This window comes from Protopterus annectens, chromosome 16.part0 (genome assembly GCF_019279795.1).
Source record: "Protopterus annectens isolate FY-2018-M chromosome 16.part0, PAN1.0, whole genome shotgun sequence".
NCBI classification, from domain to species: Eukaryota; Metazoa; Chordata; order Ceratodontiformes; family Protopteridae; genus Protopterus; species Protopterus annectens.
Window position 1 is genome coordinate 280,239,623 of NC_056750.1, and position 23,048 is coordinate 280,262,670.

The 23,048-nt window shown below is 42.7% G+C and overlaps 1 protein-coding gene across 1 annotated transcript in view; it reads right to left on the reverse strand.

The window, feature by feature from the left end:
- MMP14 (matrix metallopeptidase 14) overlaps positions 1–23,048 on the reverse strand; it is a 282,841-nt gene that overhangs the window by 68,777 nt on the left and 191,016 nt on the right. Inside the window, exon 8 of the mRNA XM_044057971.1 lies at positions 20,310–20,460. Coding sequence (XP_043913906.1) covers positions 20,310–20,460 — 151 coding nt within the window. The remainder of the gene's footprint in view (positions 1–20,309; positions 20,461–23,048) is intronic.

Genomic DNA, 23,048 nt, shown 5'->3' on the forward strand with positions numbered 1-23,048 from the left:
ATTTGTCCCCTGATGTAGCAACTCCTGAGGCACCTGAGGAAATATATATAGTTGGTCTTGAGGTGGTTGTGGAATGCCCATAAAAGGAGGAAGAGTTTTCCAGACCATGAAGTACCCTTGTTTGATAATGGAAAGAACCCATGAGTCTTGAGTAACAGTTCCCAAACTGAAAGAAAAAGGTTAAGACTTGGAGAAAGAAGAACAAGACTGAGATGAGTGTGGTAGTCCTAGACTACCTGGCTTTTCTGGAAAGATCTGCTTCTGTGCAGGACCTGGCTGACAGGGTTAAGACTGAGGAACTTTCCTACCTTCTTTTTTGCTTTTTTAAGTGGGCAGGTGAGTTTGTTTCCTAACAAAGGAAGTCTTTGAGGGATAATTCCTCTGGAATTTGAGAACAGGTGAAACAAAGATATGTTTTAAGTCCTCCTGTAGTTCCTTGCCTTTCTCCTTTAAATGTTTAAACAAATCTGCAGCTGCAGCCCAAACAAAGCACTGTTGTCTAAAGAAGCATCCATTAACTTTACTTTGACATCACCTGGAAGTGGTTGAAGCCTCAACCATGAATACCTCCCAAGAACAGAGCCAGACGCAGCTGCCCTGGTAGATGCTTCTGCTGCATCGCAGCTGCATTTAATGGAGTGACAAGCTACCTGAGAAGAAGCTCCTAAAAGAGACATCAGCTGAGTTTTAACATCAGAGCCTGTGAGGTAAGAAACTGCTTGACAGGCTTGAGAAAGTACAGCCAAAACCTATTTGGCCATACAGGTTTGATCATTTATAGCACAGAACTCTAAGATGGCAGAAGTATAATCTTTTTTCCCCTGTTCTTTCCACAGTCTTGCTCTCCTTATCAGAATGGAGAAGCTTGATGGATGGCAAAAGTCTGCATGTTTTGTCAGAAGCAACATAAACCACTGCAGGATCTGCTGAAGGACATCTGTACAAAAATTTACAGTCTTCTGGCACTTTATAAAACTGATCAGATCTTTTAGGGGCAGGGGCCTGAGAGTCTGGGACCTTATATAATGAAGAAAAAGCATCCAAAAAGGCTGGTAAGACTGGAGGTACAGCAGAAGGGGAAGGATAATCCATTTGTAAATGATCATACTACCTTTTCTGCACATCGGAAACCTGAGAGCAGTCCCAGTTAAAGCATTCCCTCATTTTAGCTATGGTTTCCACACGTTATCTCTTCCACTGGTGAATCTATGCCATGTGACTTTTCCTCAGGGGAAGCATATTCAAGGTGGGATGGAATTTAAGTGGAATAGTCCAAAGATTCATCCTCAGAAGAACCCTCATCTCAGTAGATTCTAGCACCCTAACTCTCTTGAGTGGGGAAGCTAAAGGAAAACAGGATCAGCTGAAGGAGGCTTAAGAGCCAAGAGTGCATTAAGCAAGCCTTGAGAAAGTTTCCTAGTCTGATTGTGCAGTCTTAGGTGCAGAAATGTGCTTAGTTTTCTGCTTCCTTTTTAATCTGACATCAGCCTGATGGAAAGTGGAGGGACACAACATAGGCCTGCACTCAATAAAATTAGTCGGAATATCCTCACTAACTAATATCTGAGGGATACCCCAGGACCTTCCAAAATAACGAGCCTTGGTTCCTCCTGACCATCTGACGGAGACGTCTGCAAGACCTCCAAGGACTTGCCTAAGGTGGATTCCTTTACGGAGTCCAATGAGGTACCTGTCGAAGAACCCAAGCCAACCCCCGGGTCTTCAAAGACTTTGAGAGAGACATCAGAGGTAGAAGGCCCAGCTGAAGACTCAGGCCACAGCTCCTTGGCCTTCCTCTTCAATACAAGCTCAGCAGAAGTCCCGAATGTACCTTCCATGACGTCTCTATCTAACTGCTTCAGTCGCTGATTTTCTAAACAAATCTTAAGGAATGAAAGACAGATATATAGGGTCTTAGGAAGAAAGGTATGGCAAATAGGACAAGAGGTATGGTCGTGCATAGGCCCTAAACAAAAGAGGGACAGGTCGTGGCTATCCTTGTGTGGAATCTGTCTTCCACATTGGTATTTACCTTTCCTAGATGACATGAAACCCTCACAACAAAAAGCAGTAGCAAACAAAACAAGAAAAAAACCTCAATAAGGTACTTATCTGGAAAGTAGACCAGCAGCAATAACTCAGGCAAACAGATCTGATGACCAAAGATGGAGTTCGGACTGCGGCAAAGACGTTCTAAGGATTGTACATATGGACATCGATTTTAAGCGGACGTTCTCCTTAGCCATCCATGCAATGTCTCATGTACTAGCACTACTTAAAAGCTCTTGCATACTGGCCAGATGAAGGGTCGCCCATGGAAGAGGATTCCCCATGTAAAGAATACTGCAACATTAGAATAGAAGGACATCTAATCACTATTAAAAGGCCCAACATTAGCTTCTGCTGACAGTTCAACTCTGTATGAGCATCCATCATCTGTATCCTTGCAGTCATTTTTAACTGTGTTTATCTGACGCTATACTAACTCACCATGTTTATTTTGAACAGTCTTTATGTGGGCAGATTTCAAACAAAAAAAAGTACTCATGGAAACATACCAGTTATGAAAGGTTATACGTAATGCATCCTTCTTTGGAAATCAAGAGTAAACATTCCAAGAATGCTCCAGAAAATGTACTTATTTGCTCACACACATTAGGCTGCTGTGTTTCTCAACTTGACATTTAAAATACTTTTTATCTTTCATTAAACTTGGAATAAAGAAAGTGATTACTACTAAATACATACATCTTGATATCAGCAATCGATGAATGAACTAAAGCATTCTGTTCTGCTGTTAAATGTACAACAGTAATTGTTGTAATTTTCATACAGCTTCCCTCTGCCCACCAAACACAGCATGCTGATGGAGGCTTTGAAAATGATCTACCTAAATCCTACATTAAACAGAACCACCACCGGACAGTTTGCTTCAACGGTACTAGCATTATCCTATCACTCTCAGAGTAACCTGTGGATTGCAGGTTATCTGTTAGGAATAAAGCAGTGAAGCACTTCTCGGACAGCGCAGTGGTGCAGCGGTAGCGTTGTCGTCTCACAGCAAGAGGTTCTCTGGTTCATTTCTCGGCTGGGGTGCCTTCTGTGCGGAGTCTGCATATCCTCCCTACGTTCGTGTGGGTTTCCTCCGGGTGCTCCAGTTTCCTTCCACGTTCAAAGACATGCATCTGGACCGTTTTTCCCCGGGTCTCCGCTGAAAATTGGCTTTGTTCCAAGTCAGACTTTCCCAGTTATCAAATGTTAAATAAATAAAATAAATAAAATCACCTGTATTTCCCCATCAGAAAGACAATACAGCCCAAAAGTGTTATGGCAGGATTGCTACATGTGACCCCATGAGGGGAGGGGATAAGTATCATATGATCAATGACAGCTTTTGATTCCTAGTTACAGAGGAGTGGGACAACTGATACTGTAATAACGGCAGAGTTCAGCACTTACTAGACATGAAGCAAACTCTTTTGCATTGTGCGACTCCCTTAAAAGGCATTAACAGCTCTCATTCGGATGCTACAACCACTGTAAGGACCATATCAATGAAACCTTGACCTCAGGCATAAACGGATGATATGGCTAAGTGTAAGAAAAATGTCTGGTATTGATTTAGCAACAGCTCCATCATTCAAACTAGCCTGCAAGTCAACAAAAGCTGCTTATACTATACTGAGTAAATAATGCACCATAAAGGCAAAATTTATAAGATTATAACAAGAGATGCAGAGTTCTGCTGCACACCAACATTAATCGGTGTGCTACTCCTGTTCTATGCAATATGCACAGTACACGCATTTAGTGTCCACAGAGTCAGTTACAATTACTTAAGTGTGTTGCCAGCTACATATAGGTCTTTCACTTGAAAGTACTGAAACTGGCTCAGCTGAGCACCTAGCTGTGCACCTAACTAACCCCAGCCAGACGTCATCATTACAATTAGGATGCTTTGGACAGCAGCAGCACAAAGACAGGTGGCTGTACTAAGATGCCATGCAACTTAGTGCCTTGCCCTTGCTTTAGTGTCCCTTGCTAAAACAGCTCATTCATAAGGGTTGTGACTTGCTCCCTCTTTCTGTATCACTACCTGCCAAAGTACAGCATTAACACTGATTTCCAAAGTCCAATTTATTTTTACCACATCAATTGGTCACTTGTTCTAGGAAAAACAGCCCATTTCTGGGTTTCAATCAAGGTCACAACATGGAGAAAATTAATAATGGTTTCTAAATCCAGCCAATGGAGGATACACATGTGGGTTTCCATTTAAATGTGCCAATTTAGAAACTAGTACTTGGCCGACTTTCAAAAACAAAAATGAAACTAACACAGTTAATCCGAAAAGTAGTGACTGCCCCATAGCAGAATGCCAGATGGAACAAAAAGTACTGAATGACCCCAAAACTGTTTCTACCACACTGCTACACATTGATATATTTACTTCCAACATAACTACTAGCACCCAAAATTAAGCAGGCAAAGCTAAAGCTTTTTGACGTACAGAACTTTCTACTGAAATGTAACACAACACAGTAGTGCTTTCCAACTTGCAAATGACAGCAAAGAAGAGAATTTGCAAATATTTCACATTTTACTTTTATTCTTCATCTGTTTCTTTGTAAAAACAGGAAAATGGGCTGATCAAAAATATATTACTTCAGCTACTCCCGAGCAAAATGCTGACAAAATTATCAATACAAAAGTTCTAACACTAAGCACTCAAAATACATTTCTTGCTGGGTGGTCTTTTTATTTTGCAAAATATTTTTATTGCAATACAAAGCAGTGGACACACTAAATTTTGACAGTTTTCAGAAACTCCAATATTTCACACTAAAGAAGTGTTAGTCTTGGAATACAGGTGGGAGTGAACCAGAAAATTTCCAGCCGCAAAACAAAGTGAAGCTGGAGATGATGAGGAGTAAGGGTATCCATCCCTCTAAAAATTACGGTAATTACCATACTGAACTAACAGTTTAATTACCATACTATTGTTTTCAAGCAGACTCAGTGGCAACATAATTTTCATCACAGGAGCTTTAGAGACCACACTGATTGGCTGAACAACATTGCTAAATGTGTGGAAAATTGAGCCCTGGGAGAAACAAGACAGAAATTATAGTTCTGAAATCAAAAAGGGCAAATGTTTACTTGGACTGTCATTGCCGGCTTAACATGGGCATTATCCTTTTTTCTCATGGAAGTGAAACAGATATCTTTACAGAAATTTCTAAAACCAGGGTTATGACACACATCCTACACAATTCAGCCACTATGAAAGCTGCTTGTCATAAAACAAGAAGTTGAATTAAGAACTCAAGTATTGCACTCTGGCAACTATTGATATTTGGGATGACAAGCTGATACACATTTAAACTGCAACATTGAGTGGCAATGCATTAAAAAAGATTGTAAACTATCATCTTGATGCTGTGTGGGTTACTGGCACACACTGTGGTGATGAGAGGGTGGTACAACAAACTTTTTTATGGCTTCTCATTTCTACTATTATGCAGCAACTGCCAGACTCCTGTCAGCATACAATGATGCTGTTCAACACAATGAAAAAAGCAGATAAAAGGATGCTTTCTGCTGGTTATCTTATCAATGAACCTCCAGCTGCAGCACAGAAAAGGAAAAATCCGTCCCCACTGTTGAAGATGATCAGACATTTTGCTGTAAGTCAGAATTAAGATGCTATTATATAACTTGTAGTTAAAACAGATAAGTGACTGCTCGTTTCTTCAAACTCAAAACTGCTTACACTGCAGTTACGAAAGCTTGCTGTACACTGTGAGCCTTGAATGTCAGAAATAACCCAAAAAATGAAAAGGATACCATTAGTTATCATTAGCAACTTAAACCCAAGACCTCCAGTATATTGAAATGGCATTACTGCCACTGGACCAAAAACAGCGACTGGAGAGATAGTTGCTGGGTTTCCTTTACAGCTTTATCCTTTCAGCTAGAAAACCACAGCATGGTGATCAAGGTCAATTTTGTTTAAAACAGTTTGTTCTTGTTTGCTGCTGTTATATTTAAGTCTGTATCTGTTCTCCTGTGTTAAATCAACCTAAACAGAGTTTAAATATCTTTAGTATAGTCTGGTTACAGGTTTGGCTGTATCCAGATCTGTTTGTGTGATTCCTGTGTTTCTTGCTATGCAATCTTGTGTTGGCCGAGGCCTACCTGCACTTAGTGGGAGTAAGAGAACTGGTTGGAACTGGTCTGGCATATGGTGTTGAGCTAAGAGCTCAGGGTCAAGAGTTGATTGGTCAATTCCAGTGTTTCTATTTTACTTTCATTTTTGTGGTATTTAAACCCCCATTTGCGTGGGTTTGTGCTCGTTTTTGTGCGTCGCACACCGCCACTGTGCTGTTTTAACACTTTGCAAGCTATCTCAGCTGCATTTTTTCCCTTACCAGTATTCTTGTGTAAACCCCGAAAACACTCAAAAAAAGTACAGTTTTGTACCTACCATAAATGTAGATGTTCGAGTGTATACCCTGCTGCAGTCATCACACTTGGGTTATCCTGTCGTCAGGCGGTCCCGCAGTCGCCCTGAATTCCAAAGTCTTGGTCCGGCGTCGGTTGCTGTCGCTTCTTTCCTGACGTCAGTGCGCCAGGAGTATATAAGAGGCATCTGATGCCATTTTCTTCAGTTTTTCTTGCCCTAGATGTCAGGTGCCCCCCAAAAGGTGGTCAGTTGATAGTACCAATAATAAAAGTTTAACACAAACAAAACATCCCTCCAGCTATAAGCAAATACACCACAAAGGTTGTATCAGATTTTAAGGTATTGAAAGGTTTTAGTTAGGTCAGAGGATGAAGGAGGGTATTTGGACTGCAGCAGGGTATACACTCGAACATCTACATTTATGGTAGGTACAAAACTGTACTATGTTCATCGTGTTACCCTGCTGCAGTCATCACACTTGGGTAGAATCCCAAAGCTAAGGATGGGAGGTGGAGTCAAACAGGGTTAGAGGAGGCTAGAAGGCCCTGCAAAACTGCAGTGGCGAAGCCAGCTCTAGTCTTAGAGTAAAGTGGTAAGTGATAGTGTTTGGTGAAGGTGTGTACTGAACTCCACGTTGCAGCTTCCAGAATATCCTTGGTTGGCACCCCCCTGAGGAAGGCTGTAGAGGTAGCTGCTGCCCTGGTAGAGTGGGGCCTTATGCTAGCAGGAACTGGTTTTCCATGATGGGTGTAGCAAAAACGTATGCAATGTCCTATCCATTTGGAAATGGTCTGTTTTGAGATAGCCTTTCCTTGTGATGCTGTAGCATAGGATACAAAAAGTTGGTCATATTTTCTGAAAACCTTAGTTTTATCCAAGTAGTAACATAGTTGCCTGTGAAGGTCCAAGGAATGCAGGAGCCTTTCTCCTTTGTTCTGTGGATTTGGAAAGAAGGTGGGTAAATGGATGGTTTGATTTAGAGCCACACTGGATACCACCTTTGGCATAAAGGAGGGGTTAGTTCGTAGAGAAACTCTGTCTTGATGAAAAATGAGGAAAGGCTCTACTGCCATTAGTGCCTGTAGTTCTGAGACTCTTCTGGCTGAAGTAATTGCTAGCAGCAGGGCAGTCTTCCATGATATAAACTTTAAGTCAGCTGAGAAAGCTGGCTCAAAAGGTAGTAGCATGTAAGTTTTTCCAGAACAAAATTGAGGTCCCAGTTGGTGATGGCGCTTCCTGGGAGGCCTAATGTTTTGGCCCCTCTGAGATACTGCCTTAGAAGTGGATGTGAAAATAAGGGAGGATCCGTGGTTGTAGTGAGCTGAAATAGCTGAGGAGTGGATTTTAATAGATGAAAACAAAAGTCCTTTGTGTAACATCTCAGCTAAATATTGTACAATCTGAGGTATGTCCAAGCTCAAGGGTATTTTGGCCTTAGCTTGGTTCCCAGGCGCAAAATCTTTTCCATTTGTCTGAGTAGGCTTTTCCTGGTGCTGGGCCTCCTGGCTCTCCAGAATAACATCCATAATAGCTTGTGAAAGAGGAGCTGGCTGGTTGGTTGCTTAGGTGATTTGCCAGCGCAGCCAAATTTAAGGTTTTGAGCTGGCTGTGTAGAATCTGACTGCCTTGCTGTGTGAGCAGATGAGGAATTGTGGTAAATCCATGGTGACCCTGGGCCATGTTCCTTAATAGTGGTACCAGTGTTGGCGTGGCCAGTCTGGGCAATGAGTATCATTCAGGGTCTCCATCCTGACTTTCAGCAGCAGCACTTTGTGAGAAGGGCAATGGAGGAAAGGCACATACTGTCAGCATTTTCCAACTGAATGAGAGTGCTGTCCCTTTCCAAGCTTGATGGTGAAATGTCCTTGTGCAAAATTTTGATAGCTGATAGTTTTGGGGGTTGGCAAACAGGTCTATGTATGCATTTTGAGTTATCATTAGAATACTTGTGGGATCCAGTTTCCACCGTGGGGATCCATGATGTTTCTGCTTAGGTCGCCTGCCAATGTGTTCTTTTTTTTTTTCCTGGCAGTAATTGAGCTTGTAATTGAATTGCTTGCCTCCATAGAGGGTAGGAGTGTGTACCCCCTTCTTTGTTTATGTACCACATTACTGTGGTGTTGTCTGTCCTTATTATAAGCTGTCCTGGATGTGGCAGAGGTCCCGAAGGCTACGTGTTTCAGGGCATTCTGTACAGCTAGCATTTCTTTTTGATTGATGTGCAGATTCCTTTGATCTGCAGTCCATATGCGCTTGAACGCACTGCCCTGCCATGTGTGCCCCCCAGGCATAGTCCGATGCATCTGTTGTCACAGTTTGCCTGGCTGGGGTAAGGTGAAAGGCTGACCCTTGTTGAGGTGACATGCCTGTGACCACCATAGAAACTCCCTGTTGAAGGCAGGGAATGAGAGGTATCATTGTTTCCAAGCTGTGGCTGTGTTGAGTCCATACGCCTTTTTAGGTACCATTGTAATTTCATATGCAGTTTCCTTTGCAAATGGTATTAGTAGTATGCAAGATGCCATGAAACCCAAGGGCCTGCAGAATCTTTTTTCTTCTTGCAGGAGTTGGGTCTTTGTTGCCATTGTTTTGAAGTATTGAGTTAGTTGGTAGTTGTTTGTCTGGCGCCAGATAAGCTATCTGGGCCGCTTGTATTCAAGTTGGCACCCAGGAATGTCATATTTTGTGAGGGCACTAGTTTTGATTTCTTTTCGCCTACTGCACCAGGGCAACTTAGAAGGTGTTTTACAAAGCCAGATGTTGTAAGAGAATGTCCTGCTTTCTGCTTGGATGAGGTAGTTGTCCAGGTATGGGTATATCTGAATTCCTTTTGTCTGCAGTATGCAATTACTGGTGCCAGGCATTTGTACACCCTGGGTGCAGATAAGCCAAAGGCAGTGTAGAGAATTGGTAATGGGTTGAACTGCAATGAAACGAGGTATCTTTCTGCAATTTTGTGAAGGTGAACCAGCATGCCTCACTAGCAACTATAGCTGAGATGAAGAGATTGAAGCTTGACATTGAGCAGATGACCGTCCTTCTGAGATAACAGATGAGGAATCAGAGGTAAAGGCCATGGAGGCTTCTTTACAAGACTCCTTAGAAGTGGGTACCAGTGTTGCCGAGGCCAATCTGGAGCTATCAAAATCATCCTTGGCCTGTCCTGTCTGACCTTTAGTAATACCTTTGGAAGAAGAGGCAGAGGTGGAAAGGCATAGACATGAAGGTTTTTCCAACTGAAAGACAGAGCATCCACTTTCCAAGCTGTGTGATGAAACCCCTTTGTGCAATACTTTGGCAGCTGGTGGTTTAGTGGAGAAGCGAACAGATCTATGTCTGGAGTTCCCCATGACACTGTCAATGTCTGAAATACATGAAGATCCAGTTTCCACTGTGGGGATCCATGATTTGTCTGCTTAATACATCTGCTAGGGAGTTCTGTGCTCCTGGCAGAAACCTTGCCTGAAGAGTCAGTTGCAGGCTTAACGCAGTCTCCCATAAAATCATTGCTTGCCTGCATAGAGGATAAGAATGTGTTCCCCTTGCTTGTTGATGTACCACATGACAGTTGTGTTGTCTGTTAGAATCAACACCTGCCCTGGAAGAAGTAACTCCTTGAACGCCATCAATGCAAACTGGACTGCCAACATCTCCTTCATGTTGATATGTAGATGCTGTAGTCTGGCAGGCCACTTGTCTTGTATCCACTTTCCATTTAGATGAGCTCCCAAGCAGTGTCCGAGGCATCTGTCGTTAAAATCTGACTCGCCTCTGGCCGGGTCACAGAGAGTCCCTTGTTTAGGTGACATTCCTGAGCCCACCACAAGAATTCCTTTTGAAGGCAAGGTATTATTTGAATGACAGTGTCCAAATCTTGGCAGTGCTGTGTCCATACATTTTGAGATACCATTGCAGCTTCCTCATATGCAGTTTGGCATTGGGAAGCACCAGAATACAAGATGCCATGAACCCTAATGCTTGAAGGACTGTCCTTGCAGTCAGCACGGACTGATGAGATAGTTGATGGAAGTAAAGTGACAGACTCTTTTGTTTGTCCGGGGTTAAAAGGCCATCTGGGCTGCTGTATTCAGTCTCACACCCAGAAAGCACATGTCTTGAGAGGGTACTAGACTGGACTTTATTTCGCTCACAGAATACCCTAGGCATATGAGCACTGCTATGACATAGTCCAAATGCTGTAGAAGGTGTTCCTTTTCTTGAGCCAGCAGCAGGCAGTCACCCAAGTCAGGATAAATTTGAATGCCTTGAAGCCTGAAGTAAGCTATCACTGAGCCAGAACCTTTGTGAATACTCTGGGCGCAGTAGATAAGCCAAAGGGCAATGCAGAGAACTGATAATGAAAATCTCCAGTTCGAAACCGCAAATACTTTCTGCAACTTAGCCTTATGGGCACATGAAGGTAAGCTTCCTTGAGATCCAAAGTTACCATCCAGTGATCCTTGCCCAGCAGAGGTAACAGTTGCTGTAACGCCAACATCTTGAACTTGGGAATGTCCAGATAAGTGTTGAGGATAGATAAATCCAAAATTGGTCTCCACGTGTTCCCCTTCTTTGGTACTAGGAACAGGCGAGAATAAAATCCAAGCCCCTTTCTGACACAGGGACTGGCTGAATAGCCCCTATCTGGAGTAACTGAGAAACTTGCTTGTGAGCCTCTTTTCTTTGTGGAGGAGGAACATCTGGCATGCCTTTGAAAGGGGCATTGTGTGGAAATAAAATCTGTACCCGTGATGAATGATATCCAGCACCCATCTGTCTTGAGTGATTAAATCCCAATTTTCTTTGAAAAGAGACAATCTTCCTCCCAAAGGAGCTGCCAGACGAGAGTCCACTGGCAGCTGAAAAGGCAGGTCATTGGTTCTGCTTACGAAAGGACTGACCCCTGCCCTCACCAGAAGTCTGAGCAGGTGAACTGTCTGATCTAGGCCTAAACGAACCTTGAGCCCTGCCCCTACCACGCCTAGACCTACCCCTAGACTGGGAACCATAAGCAGGATATGTCCACCCCTTAGCAGGCCAATTTCTACTAAACTCGGAGGCTGCACCTGCAAAAATCTTTAACAGTCTGCATAGACTTAGCTTTGTCCTCCATTTTCTTTAAAACTGCTTCCACAGGCGGTCCAAACAACACATCAGACTGTAAAGGAGCATCCAAAATCCTGGTCTTAACATGCTCAGCTAAATTCTGATCCTTCAACCATGCATGTCTGCGAAGAACAGAACTAGTAGCAGCCACCCTCGAGGAGGCCTGAACAGCATCAAAACCACACTGCAAAGAATGCTTACCCACTTGTTCAGACACATGAACCAAATCCAGCAATTCTTTACACTCAATACCTTCCGCCAAAGCATCCACCTTAGATTTCAATTGTGAAAGGAGATAATTCTGATATTTCAGCATATGAAATTGACAATTCAACGCCTCATGGCTAGAGTGGAAGAAGTATATACTTTCTTACCCCACCTATCCAAAGCCCTTGCCTCTTTATCAGAGGGTACAGGATTTTTAACCACAGAAGCTTTAACACCTTTAGGCCCCTGAGAAACAGTTTCTGGGTCCGCCCTGGGACTCTTAAACAAATACTTATGAGCTTCGGGCACCCTATAATACCTATCAGGCTTAACAGGAGCAGGAGGCAAGGAATCAGGGTTCAGAGAAGCCTCTGCAAAAACATCCCCCACCACATTCAACACAGGAGGAATAGCTAAGGGCCTATGCTGGGGCAAAAACAAGAATTCCCTAAGCCTTTTCTGGAGTCAGAGTAATCTTGGCCTTCCCATTTAAAGTGCTCCCTCATGGAGTGAAGAGTCTCTGAAAATGAAAAATCCTCAGGAGGAGAAGCTGAAGGAGTGGAATCATCCACATCAGAATCAGAATAAGTAGGAAACTCTTGCAAGTCTTCCACAGAAGACTCTGAAGCCTGTGAACACTGTTCAAAACTATCAAACTCCTGTTCCACCCTAGGCCTCTTATCAGGTGGGGGCATAGAACCTCTAATCAGAGTAATCAAATCTTCTGCCATTTTAAGCATATGTTTCTTAGGCACAGAGCCCAAATGCTAGGAGAAGCCCCTACAGAAGCTGAACTTGGCCTTCCTCTAAAAGAAGCTTTGGCAACAGAAGGAGAGGCCCTAACTACCTTGGGAAGAGAGGGAAGAACAGTTACCTGAGAAGCCCCCTCAGCCTGGCCTACCTCCTGAGAGGGCACATCCTGTAACAGTAAAGTATCTGCCTGAGACTCCATAGAGACTCCTGGCAAAACCTCTGGCTCCCCTGAGCCTTCTAAAGGACCGACGTCCGGGACTGCCGGTTCCTCACCCCTAGACTTCACTGTTTTGTCCTTGCGCTTCTTAGATGAAGCAGGCGTCGGAGCACCCGACGGCATAGTATAATTGCAACGCTTTCCAAACACTAACCTAGCACAATCAAGCCTCCTCTTAATAGTGCGCTTGTTAAATCTAGCACAAGAGCGGCAACGAGCAGCGGCGTGCGCAGGGCCTAAACAAGGTATACACAATGTGTGATAATCCCTATGCGGTATCTGCTTCCCACAAGAAATACAGTTATTCACTTTTTCTGACATCCGTTAAATACTGAGGCAAGAAAACCAAAATGTTCCCAACGCGGTTACTTAGCCAACTCTGTATTCGGTCTGAAACTCCGTTTCGGAAAATCTCAGAACGCCAACCTGCACTCGCAAAATTGCTTCTGCATCGGACCATGCGGCAAAAAAGACTGAGGAAATGACGCCGGTCATGCGCATTAGTACCCTGACGTACTGACGTCAGTCTAAGGCGCCATGACCGACGTCAGCCTTATACTCTGGTATTCGGGCCGACTGGGACGCGGACTATACCCAATTGTCAGGACTGCAGCAAGGGAAGACGAAGAACATCTCTGTCTTGATGAAAAATGAGGAAAGGCTCTACTGCCATTAGTGCCTGTAGTTCTGAGACTCTTCTGGCTGAAGTAATTGCTAGCAGCAGGGCAGTCTTCCATGATATAAACTTTAAGTCAGCTGAGAAAGCTGGCTCAAAAGGTGGTAGCGTAAGTTTTTCCAGAACAAAATTGAGGTCCCAAGCTGGTGATGGCGCTCTCCTGGGAGGCCTAATGTTTTTGGCCCCTCTGAGATACTGCCTTAGAAGTGGATGTGAAAATAAGGGAGGATCCGTGTTGTAGTGAGCTGAAATAGCTGAGGAGTGGATTTTAATAGATGAAAAACAAAAGTCCTTTGTGTAACATCTCAGCTAAATATTGTACAATCTGAGGTATGTCCGGCTCAAGGGTATTTTGGCCTTTAGCTTGGTTCCAGGCGCAAAATCTTTTCCATTTGTCTGAGTAGGCTTTCCTGGTGCTGGGCCTCCTGGCCTCCAGAATAACATCCATAACAGCTTGTGAAAGAGGAGCTGGCTGGCTGGTTGCTTAGGTGATTTGCCATGCAGCCAAATTTAAGGTTTTGAGCTGGCTGTGTAGAATCTGACTGCCTTGCTGTGTGAGCAGATGAGGAATTTGTGGTAAAATCCATGGTGGACCCTGGGCCATGTTCCTTAATAGTGGGTACCAGTGCTGGCGTGGCCAGTCTGGGGCAATGAGTATCATTCAGGGTCTCTCCATCCTGACTTTCAGCAGCACCTTTGTGAGAAGGGGCAATGGAGGAAAGGCATATACTGTCAGCATTTTCCAACTGAATGAGAGTGCGTCCCCTTTCCAAGCTTGATGGTGAAATGTCCTTGTGCAAAATTTTGATAGCTGATAGTTTTGGGGGTTGGCAAACAGGTCTATGTATGCATTTTTGAGTTATCATTGCAAATACTTGTGGATCCAGTTTCCACTCGTGGGGATCCATGATGTTTCTGCTTAGGTCGTCTGCCAATGTGTTCTTTTTTCCTGGCAGTAATTGAGCTTGTAATTGAATTGCTTGCCTCCATAGAGGGTAGGAGTGTGTACCCCCTTCTTTGTTTATGTACCACATTACTGTGGTGTTGTCTGTCCTTATTATAAGCTGTCCTGGATGTAAGAGGTCCTTGAAGGCTGTCAGGGCATTCTGTACAGCTAGCATTTCTTTTTGATTGATGTGCAGATTCCTTTGATCTGCAGTCCATATGCCTTGAACGCACTGTCCTGCCATGTGTGCCCCCCAGGCATAGTCCGATGCATCTGTTGTCACAGTTTGCCTGGCTGGGGGTAAGGTGAAAGGCTGACCCTTGTTGAGGTGACATGCCTGTGACCACCATAGAAACTCCTGTTGAAGGCAGGGAATGAGAGGTATCATTGTTTCCAAGCTGTGGCTGTGTTGAGTCCATACGCTTTTTAGGTACCATTGTAATTTCCTCATATGCAGTTTTGCAAATGGTATTAGTAGTATGCAAGATGCCATGAAACCCAAGGCCTGCAGAATTTTTCTTGCAGGGAGTTGGGTCTTTGTTGCCATTGTTTTGAAGTATTGAGTTAGTTGTAGTTGTTTGTCTGGCGTCAGATAAGCCATCTGGGCCGTTGTATTCAAGTTGGCACCCAGGAATGTCATATTTTGTGAGGGCACTAGTTTTGATTTCTTTTCGTTTACTGTGTACCCTAGGCAACTTAGAAGGTGTTTTACAAAAGCCAGATGTTGTAAGAGAATGTCCTTGCTTTCTGCTTGGATGAGGCAGTTGTCCAGGTATGGGTATATCTGAATTCCTCTTTGTCTGCAGTATGCAATTACTGGTGCCAGGCATTTTGTGAAGACCCTGGGTGCAGTAGATAAGCCAAAGGGCAGTGCAGAGAATTGGTAATGGGTTGAACCTGCAATGAAACGGAGGTATCTTCTGCAATTTTGTCTGATAGGGACATGCAGGTATGCCTCCTTGAGGTCCAACGTTACTAGCCAAGCTTTCTTGCCTAACATGGGAAGAAGCTGCTGTAGTGTTAGCATCTTGAATTTGGGTACTTGCAAGAAGGTGTTTAGAATTGAAAGGTCCAGAATGGGTCTCCAAGCATTGTCCTTTCTGGGGACTAGAAAGAGCCTTGAATAAAATCCTTGGTCTTGCTCCTGTGTAGGTACCAGTTGAATGGCTCTCATGTCCATGAGAGCTGTAATTTGTTTTTGTGCCTCTGCCCATTGATTTTGTGGCAGGTTTGGCATTCCTTTTATCCTTGGCAAGGTGTGGAAATGGAATCTGTATCCTTGTGAGATAATGTCTAGGACCCATTTGTCCTTTGTGACGATGCGCCAGTTGTCTGTAAAAAATGCTAATTTTCCTCCCAAGGGAGCTGCCAAGAGAGTTTTGCTCGGCAGTTTGAGGTTTAAGCCATTGTGTTTGCCTTCTACTAGTTTGGGACCTGTCTTCTCCTCCCTTCTGTGTTGCAGTGCCCTATTGGTGAGGTTTGTAAGGGATTTGTACTTGTCCTCTGCCCCTTGGGCGCCTGTATTTACCCCTCTGTGGTCTGTCAGAAGCTGGAATGGACCAACTTTTTGTTGGCCAATTTCTGCTGAAGCACCGTCTGCATAGATTTTGCCTTATCCTCCATTTTCTTTAAAACCTCTTCTGCTTTAACCCCAAATAAGACATCCTGCTGTAAGGGTGCATCTAGTAACTTTGCTTTAACATGATCAGGCAGAATATGTTCCTTTAACCAAGCATGCCTACGTATAACAGACCCAGTAACAGCTGCTCTACAGGAAGCTTCCAAGGAATCAAATCCACATTGTAAAGTATGTTTGCTCACCTGTTCAGCTGCATGCAACAGATCCTGCATTTCCTTGAATTCAGACTGTTGAGGGTGCGTGCTCTTTTGTTTTATTTGAGACATTAGGAATTGCTGGTATTTAAGCATGTGAAATTGACAATTTAGTGCTCTCATAGCTAAAGTAGCTGAGGTGTAAACCTTCTTCCTCCACCTATCTAGTGCTCTGGAGTCCCTTTCAGAGGGTACAGGATTTTTAGCCATAGAAACCTTAGCCCCTTTGGGACCCCGGGAGATTGTCTCTGGGTCAGCAACAGGGCTTTTGTAAAGGAATTTGTGTGAGTCAGGCACTCTGTAATATCTATCTGGTTTGGCTGGAGCAGGAGGCACAGAATCTGGATTTAGACTAGATTCTAAGTAAACATCATCCACAATGTCTAAAACTGGAGGGATAGCAAGTGGTCTGTGCTGGGGGAGGAAAATAAACTCTCGGAGCCTTTTCTTTGAGTCGGAGTAATCTTGGCCTTCCCAGTGGAAATGTTCCCTCATGGTATGTAAGGTTTCCCCAAAGGAATAGTGTTCAGGGGGAGAAGCTGAGGGAATGGAATGTTCAGCATCAGAATCTTCATAAGGGGGAAAGGAGTAATCCTGTTCCTCAGAGGAGCCTGAGGAAATAGACACTTGATCAGAGGAGGCATAATCCTCCTCTTGTCTAGGCCTTTTGTCGGGGGGGGGGGGGGGGGCCCTGATTAAAGAAATCAAATCTTCATCCATTTTAAGCATCTGTTTCTTAGGCATGGGGCCTTGAACTGGAGACTGATGTGCAGTCTTTTCTGGTTTTAGAGGAGTCTTAAGCTTAGCATAAGATTTTATGGTGAGAGTAGTCGGTCTGAAGACACCTTCTGAAACCGAAGGTGTTTCCACAGCACCGGCCTCTCCTTCTGCAATGTCATCGGTAGGACCTAAAGAAAATGGCTGCGTCGGCCTAGAACTCTCTGCTTGAGAATCCGACGCAGTCTGGGGTTCCAATTCTGTGGTCGGCAGGGGCTGCGTAGGCACCTCACTGAAAACCGGAGAACCGGCGACCAGCCCAGCCGAGGCCTCGGAGTCTGGCTTGGATCTAGGCTGCCTGTCTTTATCTTTGCGTTTTTTATGCACGCCGGTAGTCGGTTGCTCCGATGGCATAGTGTAATTAAATTTCCTACCGAAGTAGTGTCATGCGAAATCAAAGCGTCGCTTTATAGTTTGCTTATTGAACCTAGCACAAAACCGACAACCAGTGACGTCGTGGTCTGGGCCTAGGCAAGGTATACAATAAGAATGAAAGTCCTTATGAGGTATTTGCTTCCCACAAGAAATGCAATTGTTAACTTTTTCTGACATCGGACTGAGGCAAGAAAAGGTTCCCCAATGGGGTACTTAGCTTTGAAGACTTCGGACTGAAATTCGATTTGAAAATCTCAGGTGTCGGCCGACCGGCACTTGCGAACTGCTTCTGCTTCGGGCACCGCGCGGCAAGAAAGACTGAAGAAAATGGCGTCGGATGCCTCTTATATACCCCTGGCGCACTGACGTCAGGGAAGAAGCGACAGCAACCGACGCCGGACCAAGACTTTGGAATTCAGGCCGACTGCGGGACCGCCTGACGACAGGATAACCCAAGTGTGATGACTGCAGCAGTGTAACACGATGAACATCAAGAAAAAACAAAAAAAATGGTGAACACTTAAGCAACCACTTTATTCAAATGGTTGAGCGCTTTCGTTAGGTCAATGCCCAACTTCATCAGAACAACCATAAGTCATTAACCCACAGTTTAAAACCTCATAGAGCATCACATGACAATTAAACTCATCCCAGTTAACTCTTAAACAACTGTTTCTAAAAGAAAATATTCCCATTAAAACATATAGTAATCATAAAAAATACTTAAAAACAACCTTACCTTTCACCAACATAAAATATAAGGCTATATAACATTCATTTACAATAAAAGTATCTGAATACATGACAAATTTTTACACAGAAAAGATAGATTAACTACAAATCAAACGTCATAAACACACACAGCCTACTTGTCACACTTGATCTTAAATATACTTTTACAGAGTTTTATCTAAGAGAAAAACAATTCAGCTTTAAGTTTTAACACACTGCTAATGGAAATGGTCTCATTCAAAGCAGGGGGCTCCTCTGCATTACTCCACAATTGCCATATCAGAGACCTGCATGCTTGAAGATCAGCAGGCTTAGCATGTTTACCAGAGCCCTTGGATAAGACTCGCAAAGTAAACTCTGATTTTTTTTGGAAACAAATTACTCTTTCTTGGAAGCAGGCATTGTTTACTCGCAATGGAACAAGTTACAGAAATAGAGGGAGTGGGATAATGCTGCTCCTTAGGCAGAAAAAGAGCAGAAAGCTCACTAAAATCTATTGTATGCAATGCTCATTAAATGAGATACATAATGAGCAGTAGGAGGTACCATGCTACAACTTCAAACACTAAAGGTACTTGCTGTGCCTGTCAGCATTCTGGTCAGCAAGTGGCATCATTTTCCTGCCACACACACTCTTAGAAGTCACAATGAGCGGAACAAAGACAGACTTGGGCTCAAAAGGAAGGTAGGAAAAGACTTTTAAAATAGGTGAAAAATGGAAAAATCCATTGCAATACAAGAAAATACTATGGGGGAAAAAAAAACCAGAAATAAACTGGAGCTTAAGCAGTTCAGCTACACCACAATATAAAAATGAAAGACGGCCTAGTGCCATTTCTTCCTTAACACATTCTGCAGTGGAAGAGAACTCAGACATGGTCTTATGGTGCATTATGAAACAGGAAAGGTAAGGATGGCAACCTGGAAGACTACATTCTGAGTGAACCTCCTAATATCAGTCCAACACAACACCACAATAAAGTTCCTCTTACAGAAGGCTGACGTGTCAAGACATCCATTTTATGAAACACTACACACACCAACAGCCATCCTAGCAACAGGTGAAGAATTTACTGTATGCTGCTGGTTACCAGTACATTAGTATACATGTAGATTTATCTGAACTGCAAGATATTTAATAAAATGTCCATTTATAATGGAGAATGCAAGGGTCTCCTCAAGCAAAGATAGAGTGTCTTACTAAAAAAAAATTGCAAAATGAGATATGCAGTAGCCTTTAAAATTAAGAGACATATCCAAGAAGGAAAACAGTAAAAAAAAACTACCAACATCACTGGCTATAGGATAGCTTTTGCCAATACTGGATCAACTTGTAAGACAATGTGATGCCGGTACAAATGACACTGTAGTTAAAATGCCAAGGAGTGAAAGAGAGAGTGAGTGTGTGTGTGTACGCGCGTGTCCATGCGTGCATGAGTGACAGTCTCACTGAACTGTTAAAGGTGATATCGGTACACTTGAAACTGTACTCAGTGAGTGAGTACATTTTGCTTTGAACCAGTGTCCAAAAACAGGACCGGTGATTTGTCCAATATCTGCTGATTGCTGGGACAGGCTCCACGGTACCTCTCTATCCCACAATCCTGAATAAAACTTACATTATTGTCTCACAAGTTGATCCACTATTGGCAAAAGCTATCTTACAGCCAAGATCACCTGTATTTGTCTAAAGCTTTTTCGTCTTCTTTCGGCTTTTTCCCAGTTAGGGGTCGCCACAGCAGATTACCTGTCCGCTCATGACCGGCAATGGAGTTTATACCGTGTCGAGTTGTCAGCCCAGCGCCCAACCTTCCTTAGAAGGCACAGACACACACACTCACGCCTAGGGCCAATTTTTCACGAAAAAAAATCTACTGCTAAAAGCAGCACTTCCAACAAGTCATTCCATGCTGTCTGACTTCGTGAACCCAGTAGATTAACACATGATGGGAAGCCATGATTCCCAACTCTGCCTTTATAACTTGAGATCACCAGTACTTTTCTCTAAACATTATCTACTACAGAACTTTATCTTCAGTCCTTACCTAACCTGATAACAATTAATAATGAGAAAAATCCACTTTTTTGTCCGTAGGTGACCAACAGAAACTTGGTGTGAGGTGAAAAGAAATAGCAATAGTACATAGGGCACTTCATTGTTATTGGAAATGTCTATAAACAGGTTATTTTATTTCAAATGAAAATCAAAATTGGTGTTTACTTGTTGGCTCTAAAGAAGTATGTTTTGCCATTTGGAAGCCAGTAAAGAGCTGCATCAATCCTGTCTTTAGGAAGGCCACTGCCAAGTTCTCGAAGGCTTTTGGGGTAACCAGGCTCCAATGATGCTTCTGTGAATACCCAGTGCTTGTCACCTGGAAATCAGAAAACACTGTTAGTGCAAGTGATGGAATTTCATGCTGCAGACATCAACAGCTCCACAAGCTATATTTACTACCCTGGAAGAAAGTGAAAAACAGATTTGCAAAGCATAGCTCCACTTTTAACAAATACCTTATAAAACAAGAATTTACTTAAAGCAATACGCTATTATGACATAATCGTATAATGTAACTTGAGCTTAAATAGTAACTTCAACTAATTAAAAGCAAAACTCAAAGAGGACATGCAGGAAATAACTTTTAAACAAATCAACAGTTTAGCACATATGTGCCTTAATATACATACCATATTTATGACCATACCTCAAAAATGTAAATTAACAGGGCATAGTGGGACTAACCCAGTTAAAGCATAAATAAATACTTTAGCTATTTATTTAAATAATATCTCTAAAGTGGAAGATGATTCTGTCTCATTCTGCATTCCACATATAAACACTCTAAATTAATGGCTACAGTGCTGATCTCAGGGATAGGATATACTGAAAATTACCCAAATTAGTGTTTTGTCACAAAGAAGCACTGCAACAAGACATCTGATGAGTGAAGTGCTGTGATGCATTTTCCCACATTCTACCCACATTTATTTGGGCCACTGTTTCAGTAAAAAGCTTTGTAAATGTTTTACTGAAACTATAGCCAGAATAAATCTGTTTTCCTCAGGTGATTATGTCATGTTAGGCATGGGTCCATAGACTTTGACTGACACATGTCTGTGTATGCACAGTACGAGTCCATTTAAGTATATGGCCACATCCCACATTTTGCCTGAAATTATGTCAAACGGGTTAAAGATAAGACTACCATAACTTCTCAGTGGCATCAGTGCAGAGAAAAGGATTTCTTCAGTTATTTTTCCTTTTGACATGAATTGAAAATGTTCACAGTTAGAATGAAGACCCTAATCAGCTCTTTATGCACCACATATTGTGGTGCAAAAGGTAAGTCAAGCAAGCATGACAAAACACTTAAGAAGCCACTTTCATCAGCTTGCAAGAGGAAGGTCACATCACAAGATTAAATAGTCTCATCCTTGGTGGTCTGCAGAAGGTTTTCTATCTTTTCCCTCCAATGGTACAACACAGCCCTTCTATGGTGTTGCATCTTCAATGTGTCAAGCTGAAACTTTTATCATCTTGTATGGAAAATGGCTTTACAAAGTAAACATGCCATCTCCAGTTGTGGTATAAAATTAAAAAAATTGGCAGGATTGCTTATTTTGCAGTTATTCTTTTATTACACTTTAACATAATGATTTTCCAAGTCATTACAAAAACAAGCTTTAGCTGTCAAAATTACAAGGCAACATTCATCCAAGTAAATTCTATTGTATAACTCTAGAGGTTTGCAATACCCCTCCCCCCACCAAAACTACAGCCCAGTCAATTTATGATGTACCCTCAACAAGCAGTGAAAACATTTATATGTAGCACAGAAATGTACAATAAAAGTGCAAAATTCCCTTTAAGAGGTTAATCTGCATTTAGCCTATATATAAAACTTAATTTATAAGTTACTACAATTGCATTTATGAATTGGTCTAAATCCCTTACTCGTGTACATCTTTACATCTGAAAGACTACTAAGAATTAGTAAACGATGTTCAGAAAATAAAATCACCCAAGTAGCTATACTAATATGTATGCAAATCAAAATTGTAACCAAAATTACCTTTCTGAAAGTCAGTATCCACTACAGAGCTGCCTTAAATCTGGTGTTTGAAATATACATATATTAGAAGATTCAAAATGGATGAAAATGTACAGAAAACTAGCCTTCCATAATCCAACAGCAATCCTGCTAAACTGTAAACTTTCTAAACATGCATACATTCAATAGCCAAACATTTTAGCAGTGCATCAGTCAGTCTGCCCCCCCCCCCCCCCCAAGTCATTCCAAAAGTAAATACATCACTCAAACCCTTTTGTTGTATCTGTAGCCTACTGCTCTAAGAAGTCATTCAAAAAATGAATACAACATAATGGTAGGAATAAGATATTAGGCACTCCCTTTTACTGTCTATCACTGTTATGAGTTACAGCTTCCTGACCTTGCACAGTATTTCATTTACATCAACCAGACACAGATGACTAGGACTGGACTAAGTTGCATAAACTGTTGATAATTATAGACTTTTCCCTACTTTTCTACATGAATGTAGTGACAGTGAATTTCTGGAAGGAGTCACATCTTAAGAAGAAAAAACAATTATGGAACAGCCAATAGCCCATAACCCTGTGCAGTAAGCTTCAGGTGGCTACATCTATTTGTGTTTCTCTACTCTGTCCAGTATTATGCACATTCTGTATTCAACTTCTACCCCTGCTGGAATTTTGGCCTGTAATTCTCAGGTATTTTTTCTGTGGTTTTCTGGTTCCTGAAACTGTGTGCGATCAGCAGCTCCACAGGTTGCTCAGCCATGGGGTATTCTGGAGGGGTGAACACCTCTGGGGGGAGGGGGGGTCTTACCTCAAACTGACCAAGACACCTCCTTCTCCCCCAATGCCTGACAGACAAATGCATCATCCTTTTGAGCTTACTTAGTAGGAGTGTGTGTGTGT